Raw genomic sequence first — 16,904 nt, 5'->3', positions numbered from 1 at the left:
GTGGAGGAGGACATGACGGAGGTGGAGGAGGACATGACGGAGCTGACGGAGGACATGACGGAGATGGAGGAGGACATGATGGAGCTGACGGAGGACATGACGGAGCTGACGGAGGACATGACGGAGGTGAGGGAGGACATGACGGAGGTGGCGGAGTACACGATGGAGGTGAGGGAGGACATGACGGAGCTTACGGAGGACATGACGGAGGTGGAGGAGGACCTGATGGAGGTGAGGGAGGACATGACGGAGGTGGAGGAGGACATGACGGAGCAGACGGAGGACATGACGGAGGTGCGGAAGGACATGACGGAGGTGGAGGAGTACATGATGGAGCTGACGGAGGACATGACGGAGCTTACGGAGGACATGACGGAGGTGGAGGAGGACCTGATGGAGGTGAGGGAGGACATGACGGAGGTGGAGGAGGACATGACGGAGCAGACGGAGGACATGACGGAGGTGCGGAAGGACATGACGGAGGTGGAGGAGTACATGATGGAGGTGCGGAAGGACATGACGGAGCTGACGGAGGACATGACGGAGGTGGAGGAGGACATGATGGAGGTGAGGGAGGACATGACAGAGCTGACGGAGGACATGACGGAGGTGGAGGAGGACATGACGGAGGTGGAGGAGTACACGATGGAGGTGAGGGAGGACATGACGGAGGTGGAGGAGGACATGGCAGAGGTGGAGGAGGACATGGCAGAGGTGACGGAGGACATGACGGAGGTGCGGGAGGACATGACGGAGGTGGAGGAGGACATGATGGAGGGGGAGGAGGACATGGCAGAGGTGGAGGAGGACATGACGGAGGGGGAGGAGGACATGGCAGAGGTGGAGGAGGACATGACGGAGCTGACGGAGGACATGACGGAGGTGGAGGAGGACATGACGGAGCTGACGGAGGACATGACGGAGGTGGAGGAGGACATGGCAGAGGTGGAGGAGGACATGACGGAGCTGACGGAGGACATGACGGAGGTGGAGGAGGACATGACGGAGGGGGAGGAGGACATGGCAGAGGTGGAGGAGGACATGACAGAGGTGGAGGAGGACATGACGGAGGGGGAGGAGGACATGGCAGAGGTGGAGGAGGACATGACGGAGGTGGAGGAGGACATGACGGAGGGGGAGGAGTACATGGCAGAGGTGGAGGAGGACATGACGGAGCTGACGGAGGACATGACGGAGCTGACGGAGGACATGACGGAGGTGGAGGAGGACATGACGGAGGGGGAGGAGGACATGGCAGAGGTGGAGGAGGACATGACAGAGGTGGAGGAGGACATGACGGAGGGGGAGGAGGACATGGCAGAGGTGGAGGAGGACATGACGGAGGTGGAGGAGGACATGACGGAGGGGGAGGAGTACATGGCAGAGGTGGAGGAGGACATGACGGAGCTGACGGAGGACATGACGGAGCTGACGGAGGACATGACGGAGGTGGAGGAGGACATGACGGAGGGGGAGTAGGACATGGCAGAGGTGGAGGAGGACATGACAGAGGTGCGGGAGGACATGACGGAGGTGAGGGAGGACATGACGGAGCTGACGGAGGACATGACGGAGGTGAGGGAGGACATGTCGGAGGTGGAGGAGGACATGACGGAGGAGGAGGAGGACATGACGGAGGTGAGGGAGGACATGACAGAGGTGAAGGAGGACATGACGGAGGTGGAGGAGGACATGACGGAGGTGGAGGAGGACATGGCGGAGGTGGAGGAGGACATGACGGAGGTGGAGGAGGACATGGCGGAGGTGAGGGAGGACATGACAGAGGTGAAGGAGGACATGACGGAGGTGGAGGAGGACATGACGGAGGTGAGGGAGGACATGACAGAGGTGAAGGAGGACATGACGGAGGTGGAGGAGGACATGACGGAGGTCAGGGAGGACCTGACGGAGGTGACGGAGGTGGAGGAGGACATGACGGAGGTGAGGGAGGACATGACGGAGGTGAGGGAGGACCTGACGGAGGTGAGGGAGGACATGACGGAGGTGAGGGAGGACATGACGGAGGTGGAGGAGGACATGGCGGACGTGACGGAGGACATGACAGAGGTGGAGGAGGACATGACGGACGTGACGGAGGACATGACAGAGGTGGAGGAGGACATGACGGAGGTGGAGGAGGACATGGCGGAGCTGACGGAGGACATGACGGAGGTGGAGGAGGACATGGCGGACGTGACGGAGGACATGACAGAGGTGGAGGAGGACATGACGGAGGTGGAGGAGGACATGACGGAGGTGACGGAGGACAAGACGCAGGTGGAGGCGGACCTGACGGAGAACAGGACTCTACCTCGGTGTTGGCAGGCTGAGCAGTCTTCAGCATGTCGGACACGGCGCAGGCCAAGTTCTTGGCGGCTCCCAGCAACTGCTGGCCGTTCCCACCTTCATCCTCCATTAGCGCCGCCAGCAGCTTCACACCCTTCGACATCTCCGTCAGGTTGGAGGAGATGGTGGTGACGGCGCAGCCCACCGCCGTGTAGTCTGTCTCTGCCGGGTCTCCTACCGCACAACACACAGATTCACTTTCTATTCTTCTCTTCATTTATTTATTCCATCATCCATCCATCATTCCATCCATCCATCCATCCATCCATCCATTAATTCATCCATCCATCATTCCATCCATCCATCCATCCATCCATCCATCCATCCATTAATTCATCCATCCATCATTCCATCCATCCATTCATCCATTAATTCATCCATTAATTCATCCATCCATCCATCCATCCATTAATTCATCCATCCATCCATCCATCCATCCATCCATCCATCCATTAATTCATCCATCCATCCATCCATTAATTCATCCATCCATCCATCATTCCATCCATTAATTCATCCATCCATCCATCATTCCATCCATTAATTCATCCATCCATCCATCATTCCATCCATTAATTCATCCATCCATCTATCCATCCATCCATCTATCCATCCATCCATCCATTAATTCATCCATCCATCATTCCATCCATCCATCCATTAATTCATCCATCCATCCATCATTCCATCCATCCATCCATCCATTAATTCATCCATCCATCTATCCATCCATCCATCCATTAAGTCATCCATCCATCATTCCATCCATCCATTCATCCATTAATTCATCCATTAATTCATCCATCCATCCATCCATCCATCCATCCATCCATTAATTCATCCATCCATCCATCCATTAATTCATCCATCCATCCATCATTCCATCCATTAATTCATCCATCCATCTATCCATCCATCCATCCATTAATTCATCAATCCATCCATCCATTAATTCATCCATCCATCCATCCATTCATCCATTAATTCATCCATCCATCTATCCATCCATCCATCCATTAATTCATCCATCCATCATTCCATCCATCCATCCATCCATCCATTCATCCATTAATTCATCCATCCATCCATCTATTAATTCATCCATCCATCCATCCATCATTCCATCCATTAATTCATCCATCCATCTATCCATCCATCCATCTATCCATCCATCCATCCATTAATTCATCCATCCATCATTCCATCCATCTATCCATCCATCCATCTATCCATCCATCCATCCATTAATTCATCCATCCATCATTCCATCCATCCATCCATTCATCCATTAATTCATCCATCCATCATTCCATCCATCCATCCATCCATCCATCCTTCCATCATCCTTGCATGCTGGAAAGCTGGAAATATTGAATTTCAGATGACCAAGCTTTCCGTCAGCACCTGAACACATCGTGTATTGGTGGACCTACAATGAGTGCCAAAGGGGAAAGAGGTCTCAACACTACACATGTGGATGCATATGAACACATGGATGTGCACATGCATGTACAGTAATAATTAGTCTGCATGTGAATGTTTTTGAACCTGTAATGTTTTGAGTTATTGAATGTGTTCAAACTCCTGGATATTTGTGTGGATTCAGCCCAAATTTTACACGTTTGTAGATCATTTTACACAGCTGATTGAAAACAAACAGTAAAGCAGAGACATTCAGTGTTTGTACCTGCAGTGAGGTTGACCATGGAAGCTGTCCCGGCCGTGATGGCATCCACCTGCGAATGAATCTCGTGTTTGGACTCATCCATCTTGTTTTTGCGCCAAGCTTTCGAGGCCTTAAACAGAGAAAACAAGCCTTCACCTGCCTGATCTATCATCATGTTATTGATGAATAATTAGAGAAACACTTGGCACACTGAGCAAAGTCATGAAGCGGTTCTGTCATTCTTATTTATTTACTATGTAAATAAAATAATTAAACAATATAAACACGTTTTCCAGAAATATCATAATGTTTTCTAAAATGAGAGATCAGTTCCTGTAAACCTCTTGATGATATACTTCTACAGTTTTGTATGGAGACCAGACTAAGCTGCAAGTGGAACCTGGACTAAGATGAGTCTGGCCCTCCTGTCAAGCGTTTAGCCGGGTTCCTGCTCAGTGTTTCACAAAGAAGCTCCATGTTTGACTTTTTTCAGAGTTTATCCTTACACCGTCTGTTCCGAGAGGAGGCAGAGTATCGAAGTCGTCCAGAGATGCCTGGGCAGCTTGAACCGCCTGCATGCTGGAGTTGATGGTTCCAGTCAGGGCTTGCTGTGCTGAAGTCTGCACACACACACACACACACACACACACACACATACATTATAAGTAAATGTGATTTTCTGCACACAGATCATGTTTCTGTTAGTCGCTGCAGGTTTGAGGAAGCGGTTTGTGTTCAGGTCTGGACTCTGTGGTGGCTCCTGTTGTCTGAACCACTCCGTCACAATCTGAGCCAATGAAGGAAGACGGAATAACCTTCTCATTGGAATACCAACCTAACCCTCGCTCTGACAAGCAAATCAGCTGTGTCATTAAGTCAAGCAGCGTTTCTGATTTTAAAAGCAATTCCTGCTTCTCTTCACATCACGACTGGAGGACTGTAACTCCCTTTCCATCGGGTTGGACCAGGGTTCCCTCCAGCGCTGGCAGCCCGCCTCCGGACAAAAACCCCGCGATGGAAGCACATTACTCCTGTACTGGACTCCCGTCACTGGCTCCCAGTTACTTTTAGAGTCCAATTCAACATGGAAATAATGGTTTTTAAATGTTTGCATTTTATGGCCCCGCCTTATTTAACTGAGCTTCTGCAGCCGGATGCTCTGTTAGAGCCCTCCGGTCTGCAGACCAGCTCCTGGTGGCAGTGCCCACAACTAGACTGAAAACTAGAAACAGAGCTTTCTCAGTGGAACCTCCCACACTGGAACAGCTCTGTTAGGACCTCACATCCCCTGGAGGGGTTTAAGTCTGGTCTGACAGCCCACTATTTTTATTTACAAGTTTTTAGATTTCATTTTTAATTTTTACTGTGTAGTTGTTCTTCCCGTAGTACTTTCTGTTAAACCAAAGATAGTTTTTATTGATATTGTTAGTATTTTTACTTTTAATTTGATATTAATCCTGTTCACAACTTTGACCAATGGAGCTTGTGTTAAATGTGATATACAAATAAAATTTGTATATCAACTAAATTTGAACTGAATTGAATTAAATTCAACTGAATTGAACTGAATTGAATTAAATTGAATTGAATTGAACTGAATTGAATTAAATTTAATTGAATTGGAACTGAATTGAATTGAACTGAATTGAATTGAACTGAACTGAATTGAACTGAATTGAATTCAATTGAAGTGAATTTAACTGAAATGATTGAACTGAATTGAACTGAAATGAATTGAACTGAACTGAATTGAACTGAACTAAATTGAATTTAACTGAAACGAACTAATCTGAATTGAATCAAACTGAACTGAATTGAACTGAAATGAATTGAACTGAACCAAATTGAATTGAACTGTATTGAATTGAACTGAATTGAATTGAACTGAACTGTATTGAATTGAACTGAATTGAACTGTATTAAATTGAAGTGAAATGAACTGAACTGAATTGAACTGAAATGAATTGAATTGAAATGAACTGTATTGAATTGAACTGAACTGAACCGAACTGAATTGAACTGTATTGAATTGAACTGAAATGACCTGAACTGAACTGAAATGAACTGAACTGAAATGAATTGAATTGAAATGAACTGAACTGTATTGAATTGAACTGAAATGAACTGAACTGAACTGAAATGAACTGAACCGAACTGAATTGAACTGAACTAAATTGAATTTAACTGAAACGAACTAATCTGAATTGAATCAAACTGAACTGAATTGAACTGAAATGAATTGAACTGAACCAAATTGAACTGAACTGTATTGAATTGAACTGAATTGAATTGAACTGAACTGTATTGAATTGAACTGAATTGAACTGTATTAAATTGAAGTGAAATGAACTGAACTGAATTGAACTGAAATGAATTGAAATGAACTGAACTGTATTGAATTGAACTGAACTGAACCGAACTGAATTGAACTGTATTGAATTGAACTGAAATGAACTGAACTGAACTGAAATGAACTGAACTGAAATGAATTGAATTGAAATGAACTGAACTGTATTGAACTGAACTGAACTGAACTGAACTGAAATGAACTGAACCGAACTGAATTGACCTGAACCTACAGGCCAGCTGCAGTAACTCCAGGTTATAGACGGGCCCCGCAGGTTTCTACAGCAGACATGATGTCTCTTCATCTGCCTCTCTTCCTCCATCGCTCTGGAACAGGATCGATCTGGACTCATCTGACCCCATGACCTTCTTCTAGCTCCAGAATCCGGCCTTTATGCTAGCTAGCAAACTAGAACCTTTCCTTCTTTTCTCCTCAGTGATTAGAGGTTGTCTTCTGGCTTCACACCCCAAGCCTTTCAGTTGTTTTTATTTCCTCACCTCCTTTCTTCCTGGAAGACGTTGGTTCCTCATTATGCTTTCATTAATACGTTGGACACTTCTGAACCCAGTTTCAGCAGTTTCTGCATCACCTCACCCATAAAGCTAAATGTTTCATCACTTTATGGCAGAAACTCTCTCCAAACGCTGTTGTGCACTGTATGATACTCCTGCCCCTGGCAAATACCAGAAACTACAAGAATTTGGACCAATCACATGGTGATAAATGCTACAGGGTCAAATAAAGACTTCAGGTTTAAAAATCTTTTCTGCCCCGCTGTTCTTCAGTCCGGCTTTAACAGGCTAAATAAGTTACATGCAGGAATTATTCAATCGGAGGCTCCAACCTGTTTGTGTGGACATTTTGTTTTGGTCAGGAAGTGAATATTTATATAAAAACTACAAACAGCTAAAAACTTGGATGTGTGCTGGCTTAGCAGCTGGATCCTGTCCATCCTTCCTGGACACTGTCCACCAGGAATAAAGCGTCTCCCTGAAAGCTTTTAAACGTCTCATGGTTACCAGTGGGGGCATGTGTCCTCTGTGCATCTGTCCGCTGGTGATGTGCTGTTTGGCCTGAGGCATGGAACCCATCTGGAAGTTCTCCGGCCCGCCGGCTCCTGAGCGCATGATGGCTGGTAGGGCCACCGAGCCCGTCTCCACCTTTCCCATTTTGTTGAACTGCTGCTGCATGACAGTGGACCTGCAGTAACGGCAGAAAGTTTCACAAGGTTTCAGATGATCTGTGGTACCTGAAGCTCCGCCCACTTCCAGTGGGACGCAGGATGCTAGCAGCAGGTGTGAACATAGCTGTAAAACACAAACATACTTTTTGGGTGACACAGAGTCTTCCAACATGGTCGACTCTTCATCTCCCGCCAGGCCGAAGTGGTCTTTGCTCTTTTTCTGTTAAGAGACAGAAATATGGAGACTTTAGAAGCTCCCTTCCAGCGTAGTCAAGCATGCTGCTGATGCTGTGTCACTGCTGACCTTTTTGAGGATTATGTCGATGTACCCAGCAATCAGCTGAGCGATCTGCTCCCCCTCAGTGGTCTGCACAGAGTAATACCCGTCCTGGTAGTCTCCAAAGTCCTGGTTAAACAGATCGGCTCATGAAGTCTGGAATACTGACCCTGGACTTTGGACGAGGACAGGACAGGTCTTACCAGCGTGAAGCTCTTGGGTGATGCAGCCCAGCGTTTGATGTTGGTCAGGTTCCACTCCTGGATCACCTCCTTGGTCTTCTCGTCCACCCTCATCACACTCTCCTTGGTGATTCCCAGCAGACGGGGCACCAGTTTGTTCTTCCCCTTCATTTTCTCCTGCAGGCATGAAAGGACACACAGAAAGCTGATCACATATTCTGTTCTGTCAATCAGATCAACCTGGTGATGAAAATATCAACAGCATCATTTCCACCCAGTCCTGAAGGTTAAAACAGAAACAGCAGGAATTTCTTCTGACTGACACGTCTCTGTCTTTTTCTCTCAAACAAACTTTTCATCCAATCCGTCCAGAATGATGTTTGGGTCTGATGTTTCCTACAGTCACGTCCGCTGGCCATTTCAGACATGCAATGTAACTTTACTTATAACAAACTTCAAAGTTCACCAAAGTGCCACAATGTGTAGAGTTAAACCTAAAAACAGAATCACATATCAGGACAATTAAAATGTAAAATACTACAACTAAAAGTAAAATATTAAAATCCACTAAAATCCAAAAACCAAATAAAAAATGTCAGCTTGTCATTTAATACAAAAGGCAGCGTAAACAGAAGGTCTTCAGCAGAGAAATAAAATAAAACACAGAGGAGGCCTGTCTGATGTATGAGCTTCCGTTTCGTCGGTGGAACGGACAGAAGTTGGCCGGTCGACCTGACATACTGGGAGGGTGTATGGGGATGGAGGACCCCACAGACGTACGGCACCATTCAAACATTTCTAAACAAATAAAAGCAACTTAAAAGGGATCCTAAAGTGAACGGGCAGCCAGTGAAGAGATGATAAAACTGGGGGGATGTGTTCATCAGGACGTGCGCCACTTAAAGGACGTGCATTTTATACAAGCTGCAGTGGAGAAAAAGATGGCTGACTCACCCCCAAAAAAGTGCATAAAGTGCAACTTTTATACCAACACAAAGTTCCAAACGTGAGATTAAAATGTCACGATCGACCGTGTCAAACGCAGCAGTGAAGTCCAGTAAAATAAGGGCCACAAAGTCACCAGAGTCACATGATAAAAGAATCCTGGTAAAAACTCTCCAAAGTGCTGATTCAGCAGCGTACATTGCTTTAGAACCAGGCTGGACAACCTTCTGGTTTACATGTATGATTATAAACAGCTTTTTTCCAAGGCTTTAAAAAAAGGCAACTTGGAAATCAGCCTGAAGTTTGCAGGAAAATTTACATCAAGCCCGGGTTTTTTTTTTTTTTTAGATGAGTGTGTAAAACAGCGTACTTCAACGTTTTGGGAACCATTTCTGATGTTAGACTGGCATGGTTCAAACCAACGCGCCTTCAGTAGGAAAAGCCAATTAAATAACCTCACCTTATCAATATCCACATAATTAATTCACCCAAACTTCACTTTATCAGAATTTTCACACAACAACTTGAAAAAGGAAAACTTTTGCTTCAAAGAGAAATATTTCACTGTTAAAAATAAAATAAAAAACTAAATTTTAAAAATTAAATAAAAAATAAACAAAATAAAACAATAAAAATAAAATAAAATAAAATAAAATAAACTAACCCTTTCATTGATCTGGTTAATTTTTATTGCTTGAACACTGATGCAACAGTTATGTTAGATGTATATAAAATAAAAATAAATTAAATTACTTTCATTTTTGTTTTAAAAACATTTTTTGATCTGTCCTGTCCAGCAGCGTGACAGAATGACGATCCGGCTGAAAAGATTTACTCTGCCAAGAGGAGCCTTTTGGACGCTCCACTTCATTTTTACATTTTATTCCTTGTTCTATATAAAAAATGTTTGGTTTTTTTTGTTGCGATTTCTACTTATAACCAGGCCAGAGAGGGGGGAAGCACGTGAAAAAAGAAAGTAGAAAAATGGGAAATCAAAATAGAAAACAGCTGCAGCAACTGTAGGGAGAATCATTAAGTATCTAAAGTGGGGGTGTCCAGTTCCACAGTCCGGCAGGTTTTCCAGGTATCCCATCTTCAACACAACTTGACTTCATGTGAATGTGTGTGTGTGTGTGTGTGTGTGTGTGTGTGTGTGTGTGTGTACTACATATTATGGATTTTCAAGCAAATGTTAGCACAACCAGCAGCCACCACACAGCGTGCAGCTAACACCGCCCCCCACAGGGCGAGAGCCCGAACTTTGACTTAGCGGGCAGCCGCTTTGGACCGAAGTTTCTGGCCAGAAACGTGGCGGCTGTCTGCGTCCGGACCGAGGAGACAAGGACAGCCTGAAGCGGCAGCGGTTCCAAAGCATCCAGACCATCCAGACCTCTACTTCTACAAAATCCAGCAGGACCATGCTGAACCACATCCTGGATCCATCCCAAAAACCACCACCACCCTGCTCTCACCTTCACCAGGAAGAAGGATACTCCGTAGGTTTTCAGGGACCTGGCCAGCTTCACATAGTTGACTTTAGCCTCAATCTCTGTCATAGTCTGGCAGTTTTTATGTGCCTGTAGGGGCAGAAAAAACACAGATCAGATCTATTCATCTTCTCTTTCATCTCTAGTTTACGCCAGTGTGAAGAAGTGGATCTTCAGGTTAGAAAACATTATCTAACCTGCAGGTAGCTGTGTTTTGTTTACCTGGAATATCTTTTTCTCCCCTTTGTTCTTGATGTACTCTTTGGGAAGGAACTCCTTTAAGCTGAGGGAGAAAGTTAAGCCAGAATCAGGAAACAGGTCAGTAAACAGGCAGCAGAACCAGAAGCAAAAGAAACATGAACCCTGTGCTTACTCCAGGAATCCAGACTTGTGTTTGGACTCGTTGTGGTCGCCGAACTGGATCTGACACTGATAACCTGCAAAGTCGCAGGCCTTGTCAAAAGAGACTGGATGGGATCCGTTCAGAATGTCATCACGAGCCTGGAAACAAACACATGGATGATTGGACTAATTTAATAAGCAGACATCTGTTTGACGGGAAAGGTCTCTGTACCTGTACGTAGAGCAGGTTGAGCTGGACGGGGTCTCTGGAGTCCACATTCTGGTCCGAGTAGAAGAACTTCCTCCTCAACAGCAGCATCTCTGTCTCCTCCACGCCCTGCTCCCTTAGCGTCCTCCCGTGGTCCAACCAGTTCACTGAGACACAAGTCACAGTTATCCATCAATCCATCTATCAATCCATTCATCCATCCATCCATCTATCCAACCATCCATCTATCAATCCATTCGTCTAACCATCCATCTATCTATCCATCCATCTATCAATCCATTCGTCTAACCATCCATCTATCTATCCATCCATCTATCAATCCATTCGTCTAACCATCCATCGATCTGTCCATCCATCCAACCATCCATCTATCAATCCGTTCGTCTAACCATCCATCGATCTGTCCATCCATCCATCCATCCATCTATCAATCCATTCGTCCATCCATCTATCCAACCATCCATCTATCAATCCATTCGTCTAACCATCCATCGATCTGTCCATCCATCCAACCATCCATCTATCAATCCGTTCGTCTAACCATCCATCGATCTGTCCATCCATCCATCCATCCATCTATCCAACCATCCATCTATCAATCCATTCGTCCATCCATCCATCTATCCAACCATCCATCAATCCATTCGTCCATCCATCCATCTATCCAACCATCCATCTATCAATCCATTCGTCCATCCATCCATCTATCCATCCATCCATCTATCAATCCATTCGTCCATCCATCCATCTATCCATCCATCCATCTATCAATCCATTCGTCTAACCATCCATCGATCTGTCCATCCATCCAACCATCCATCTATCAATCCGTTCGTCTAACCATCCATCGATCTGTCCATCCATCCATCCATCCATCTATATATCCATCCATCCATCCATCCATCCATCCATCTATATATCATCCACCCACCCATCCATGTATCCATCCATCCATCTACCCATTCATCCATCCACTCAACAATCCATCCACCCATCGATCCTTTTCTTAACCGCATGTCAATGCCTCCTCCTCCAACCCCTCTTTCTCCCTCCCCCCTGCTCCTCCTCTTCCAGACCTTCTAGAAACTACCAGATCTCAACAGAACCCTTTAAACTACCTGAGGAAGCTCATCTCTGTTGTCACCAAGACAGGTTCTTTGTCATTATTTGATCTTGTTTTGTTTTGTCTGTTATTGTTTATGTTTTGTTTGCAAGGGGCCTCTTGCCAGGTCATCGTTGTAAATGAGAAGTTGTTCTTAACTGATTTTATCTGGTAAAATAAAGATGAAATAAAATAAAAGATTAAATGAAATTCACAAATCACTTCATTCTTACTAAATTACTGCTAAATATTTAATGTCAAAAGAAATTTATTATTTTCTATATATCAACTATCAGAAAAATGGATCTTTGGTATTGATTAGATTTTAAATGTGTTAAAGGTTAGAAGCAAAACTAATTTAATTACATTGTATTTTTTATGCAGTGGCAAAAATGACAAGTCAAAAATGTCCAGAACAACTACTTGCTTTTTTTCTTCAAAATAATTGCTTTATTAACTTTATACCTTCCTAAAATGACCAAATATTTAGTTATTTCAAGATCTGTCACACTTTGAATTGAATTTCAATTTTTTTCTTTTTTAAATTGAATTTCCCTTTAGGGATTAATAAAGTATTTTTCTTTAAGGCCCGTTTAATTGTGCGATTAATTATTCATTTTAAAAAAAACACAAAACATGAATCCTTTTGACCTTATCAGTAAGAAGGGTTTGTGATGGTGATCAGATTCTTATTATGTTAAAGATTATCTACCAAACAGATTTAATTACAGTATTTTATGTAGTATCCAATACTTAACTTGGTGGACAAAAACGTACCACTGACTTCCATTAAATCTTTTTAATCCATCATTGAATCCAAAAATTTTTTTAATCCATCATCTGGAAATGATTCGGTTTTGTGTGTTTGTGCTTTCTCATTTTTACCAGAGAGTAGTGAATTTTTGAAGAAGACAAAGGTTAATAAAGATATTGTGCAACACGTCGGTTGGCCTATTAAATTATTTGTATAATTTTACTTTCAGCCAGAAGAAAAATTCTGGTCTTTATTTTTACAGCAAAAAAGAAATATATGAACATTTGGGCAAAATTTTGCTAAAATTTTACAATTCTTTTATTTTTTATGACTTATTCAATTCATTCAAACTATCCAAAAACCCAGAAAGGCTTGTTGGTGGATTGAATGAAATAAACTCCTGTTTACTTCTGGTCCAGAACATAGATCTAATCTGCTGAAGACATATGAGCCTCAGAGACTTCTGACTTCATCTGGTCCTGCTTGCTTTCCACTCTGAGTTCAGACTGAACATTTAGTTTTCCTGCTCCTCGTACCTGGAACAAACCAGCAAAACCTGAAGATTCGGACTTACATTCATCATCTGTGTGGAGCTTCTGCTTCAGCTTCTCCATCTTTTTATCGTCTCTTAGCAGAGTTTTGTCTCTTTTCAGAGTGCCTGTGGTTTCTTCCTTCTTCTCCTCACCGATGTCTCTTACCAACGAGTATTCATCATAGTTTGTTATACCTGAAACACAAACGTGCTTTTGCTTCACGTTCACAGTAAACAGCAAAAATAGACAAAAACACAGAACAAAAGCCAACAAATCAAGCTCTTTAAGTTAGATTATCACCGCACCTATTCTTGCACAGATGGTCATCAGCATATCACTGACGATCTTGGAGTCGTCCACCATGACGGTCTTCACTGTGCCATCTAACATGCGGATCTTCAGGGGTCTCTGCTTCTTCTTGTACTCCAAAGTGTCCTGTAACAAAATCCGAAGATGGTTTGACCGAAGATCAAGTCAATTCTATGAATTTAGATCATTTTGTTGTTTGAATGCTGATGCAAAAGTTACGTTTGTTGAAAAGAAAAGAAATATTTTATGGTTTTAGTTGAAATTTTTCTCTTTTAGTTGTGTTGAAGTAAAAGTTACTAGTTAGTTAAAAGTTAAGATAAGGTTAAGTTATCTGATGTCATGTTACAGTCAGTGTTGTGTGCTGTAAGTGTGTTTTCATGGTGTGTATGTGTGTGACTCACCCCATTCCTCAACATGTAGTAGTCCAGGGCTTTTCCAGCCTCGAGCCAGATTCCTTTCTTTGGGTCTTCATCAGACAGAAACAAGCCGTAATCGTTGGCTGCACAGGAAAACAGAAACATAGAGTCGCTGATGTTTTGTCTTCTATATTCTGTACATATGACCACTTGTCTTTGGTCTGAACGGAAAGACGATTTATGCCATGATGTCTAATGATATTATGAAAAGGAAAAAGAGTTTTGGTCCAAGAACGGAGCCCTGAGGAACTCCATGGCTATCAGAATTTAACCAGTCTGATGTAGTTCCTTTAATCCCAAGAATACGTTCAAGCCTCTGAAATGAATTTAAAAAATTAGAATATCATAGAAAGGTTTATTCATTTTCATAATTCCATTAAAAAGGTTAAACTTTCATAGATTACAGATTCAGGGTCGACAATTCAAAGATTTATTTAGTATTTATTTGTTATAGTATTTAGTATAGTATTTATTTATTTTTACACAATTTGGGTTGTTCTGTATAGGCCTGTATAGGTTCTGTATAGGCTGTGAACTCTCTGAGTCACTATAACTGAGGCAAAATATTATTAAAACTTTATTTTTCTCCACAAATGTGAAGTTCTTTTTGATGTTTTCTCAAAGGATATTTGATTAAATATACGGATCTTTTTCTTGTACCTGTGCAGCTGAAAGTTTTCATGGTTTATATTCATTATCCTGGTATTTTGTGTCTCCATCCCACATGTGGTCAAACTGCTCCGAATGTCTTCCCAGAAGTAAAATGAGTTGGTTTCAGTGATGCTTTTATTCAAGTGAAGTCTGAACAGGACAGAACCTCTCCAAACATAAGTCACATTCTCCAGATGTTCCTGAAGCTGTTGTGGATCAGACATCAGTGGCAGCCGAGGAGAGAAGCTCATCTGAAGTTTTAAACTCATCAAGTAATCCCAGAAGGAAACATTAATCAACCTGAGCTGCTGATCTATTGAAGGAAAACAAGTTTTGTTCTGACTGAGGAATTTAAGCCCAGACAGGAGCTGCAGCCTGTAACCTCAGGCAACGATCTCTTCCAAGCGATGAACATGCAGGAACATGTCATGCAGGAGCTGCACGCGCCTCGGACGATGTGTTAGTGCAGGAGATGGCTCCAACCAGGACACAGAGACGATTTCCTGAACATCTATCATCAATAAGTTGAAGGCAACCATGGCACAAGTATAATAATCTTCATTTCAGACAGCCTGAAATGAAGATTATTAGACTAGTGTAAGTACAAGAAGACAGCACACAAGTAGTACTAGATTACTTTCTGTACAAGCAGGTAAAGAAAAAACGACTACCCAGCAATCTCCCAGTTTTCCAGTTTGTTTGGCATCACGGTGGCTCTCCTTCAACATGGTGACATTATTTTGCTTCATTCCTGTAGATGTCCCGAAGAGACAGCAACGTGTCACATGACCTGACGTCCATTTGTTTCCTTTTCGGAGATTTCTGTGGAATTGCTCGTCAGATCTGCATAAAACGTTGGAAATGTCTGCTGGCCGTCAGTGTGAGTGGATCCAGCGGCCTCAGGTGCAGACATGCCTGCACTCCACAAAGCTACTTTTATGGTGTTTTTTTTATCTCAAATAGGTGCTCTAGCTCCTATCAAACAAAACTGCAGTTTTAAAGTTTGTTTGTCCATTCAGACACCCTGGTAAAAAAAAGTTGAAGCTGCCGTGTTCCGGATCCAGGAGGGTTTATCTGAGAAGGCATCCTGCCAAAAGGAAAGCCAACTCTGGTAGATGAAGGTCGAGCTCTTCGGCTGCAGAGACCAGGCGTATGTTTGGAGACAGAGGGATCGGTTTAATGCCACAGTGAAACACAGAGGTGGCAGTATTATGCCAGAGGAAACTTAACTTCATCCAGAGAATCTCATCCAGATGGAAGAAAACTGTGTGTGGAGACTGTGGAGATTTTAGTCAGTAGCAGAACTAGAGTCCAAACACATGTAGAGCGACCTCCAGGGAACCCAACGGGCAGGCCTGGCCTCATCTGAGTCCCGCTCAGAGTCGATGGGATGAAAACGCCAGAAGCTGGAGTGTCTCTGGAGACGAGTCTGACTTCTGATTTCAGTCTGACAGCTCAGGAAGTCGTTTCATTGAGGAACTGCACAAACCAAAAGGACGGATTCCAGTCGAAACAGCAGACTCCGCCCACCTACCAATGTGTGTTTTCAGCCGCTTCAGATGGCCCAGATGCAGGAATAGGACTCCAGTTTTCACTTCCTGTATCTGGTTTGGTATCTCATTTTGGGTAAAACACGGGGCATTGTGGGTAAAATGCCGGCTAAAAGAAGCACAGCATCATTCTGACCCTGACGTTCTTGGGTTTGTAGAATAATTTAGTTTCTGTGAGCAAACTGAAGTGAAACGAAGATGCCTGGAAAAGCTGTTTAAGATTCTCTGCTTTGTTTACTGGCATATGGAAACAACAACATGTATACATTTCTAAATGTTTTTTTATTGTTTACTGAAGCAGTTAGATACAAATAAACAAAGTTTTTAATATTAAGATCAATTTTGTTTCTCATTGACCTTTTATTTTGTTCTACACTGCAGCTATAAGGAATTAAACATTTTTTTCTCATTAAGAAGGAATTATTTTGTTTTATTTTAAGCTTTTTCACTTTATTTTAATTTTCTAAATTTTTATTCTTTTAATCTTCAATCTTATTTATTTTATTCATTAATTTCTAATCTTTTTTATTTGTTTATTTAAACATGTATTTATTTATTGTTTAGAAATCTGATATTTTAGCCATC

General features: G+C 43.2%; 1 protein-coding gene across 2 annotated transcripts in view; it reads right to left on the bottom strand.

Moving 5' to 3' along the window:
- Window positions 1–16,904, bottom strand: part of tln1 (talin 1) — a 170,198-nt gene that overhangs the window by 120,323 nt on the left and 32,971 nt on the right. For both annotated transcript variants that reach the window (XM_079256574.1, XM_079256575.1), the window contains exons 4-17: window positions 14,104–14,201; window positions 13,699–13,828; window positions 13,435–13,587; window positions 11,008–11,150; window positions 10,807–10,934; window positions 10,656–10,716; window positions 10,419–10,523; window positions 8,023–8,178; window positions 7,847–7,948; window positions 7,686–7,762; window positions 7,379–7,559; window positions 4,519–4,632; window positions 4,034–4,142; window positions 2,312–2,520 (exon numbers count right to left, since the gene is read on the bottom strand). In XM_079256574.1, the coding sequence (XP_079112700.1) occupies window positions 2,312–2,520; window positions 4,034–4,142; window positions 4,519–4,632; window positions 7,379–7,559; window positions 7,686–7,762; window positions 7,847–7,948; window positions 8,023–8,178; window positions 10,419–10,523; window positions 10,656–10,716; window positions 10,807–10,934; window positions 11,008–11,150; window positions 13,435–13,587; window positions 13,699–13,828; window positions 14,104–14,201 (1,766 nt within the window). The remainder of the gene's footprint in view (window positions 1–2,311; window positions 2,521–4,033; window positions 4,143–4,518; window positions 4,633–7,378; window positions 7,560–7,685; window positions 7,763–7,846; window positions 7,949–8,022; window positions 8,179–10,418; window positions 10,524–10,655; window positions 10,717–10,806; window positions 10,935–11,007; window positions 11,151–13,434; window positions 13,588–13,698; window positions 13,829–14,103; window positions 14,202–16,904) is intronic.

Source organism: Telmatherina bonti, assembly GCF_933228915.1.
Source record: "Telmatherina bonti genome assembly, chromosome: 17".
Lineage (NCBI taxonomy): Eukaryota > Metazoa > Chordata > Actinopteri > Atheriniformes > Telmatherinidae > Telmatherina > Telmatherina bonti.
Note: the sequence above shows the minus strand (reverse complement) of the source record. Positions and strands in the feature narration are given on the sequence as shown.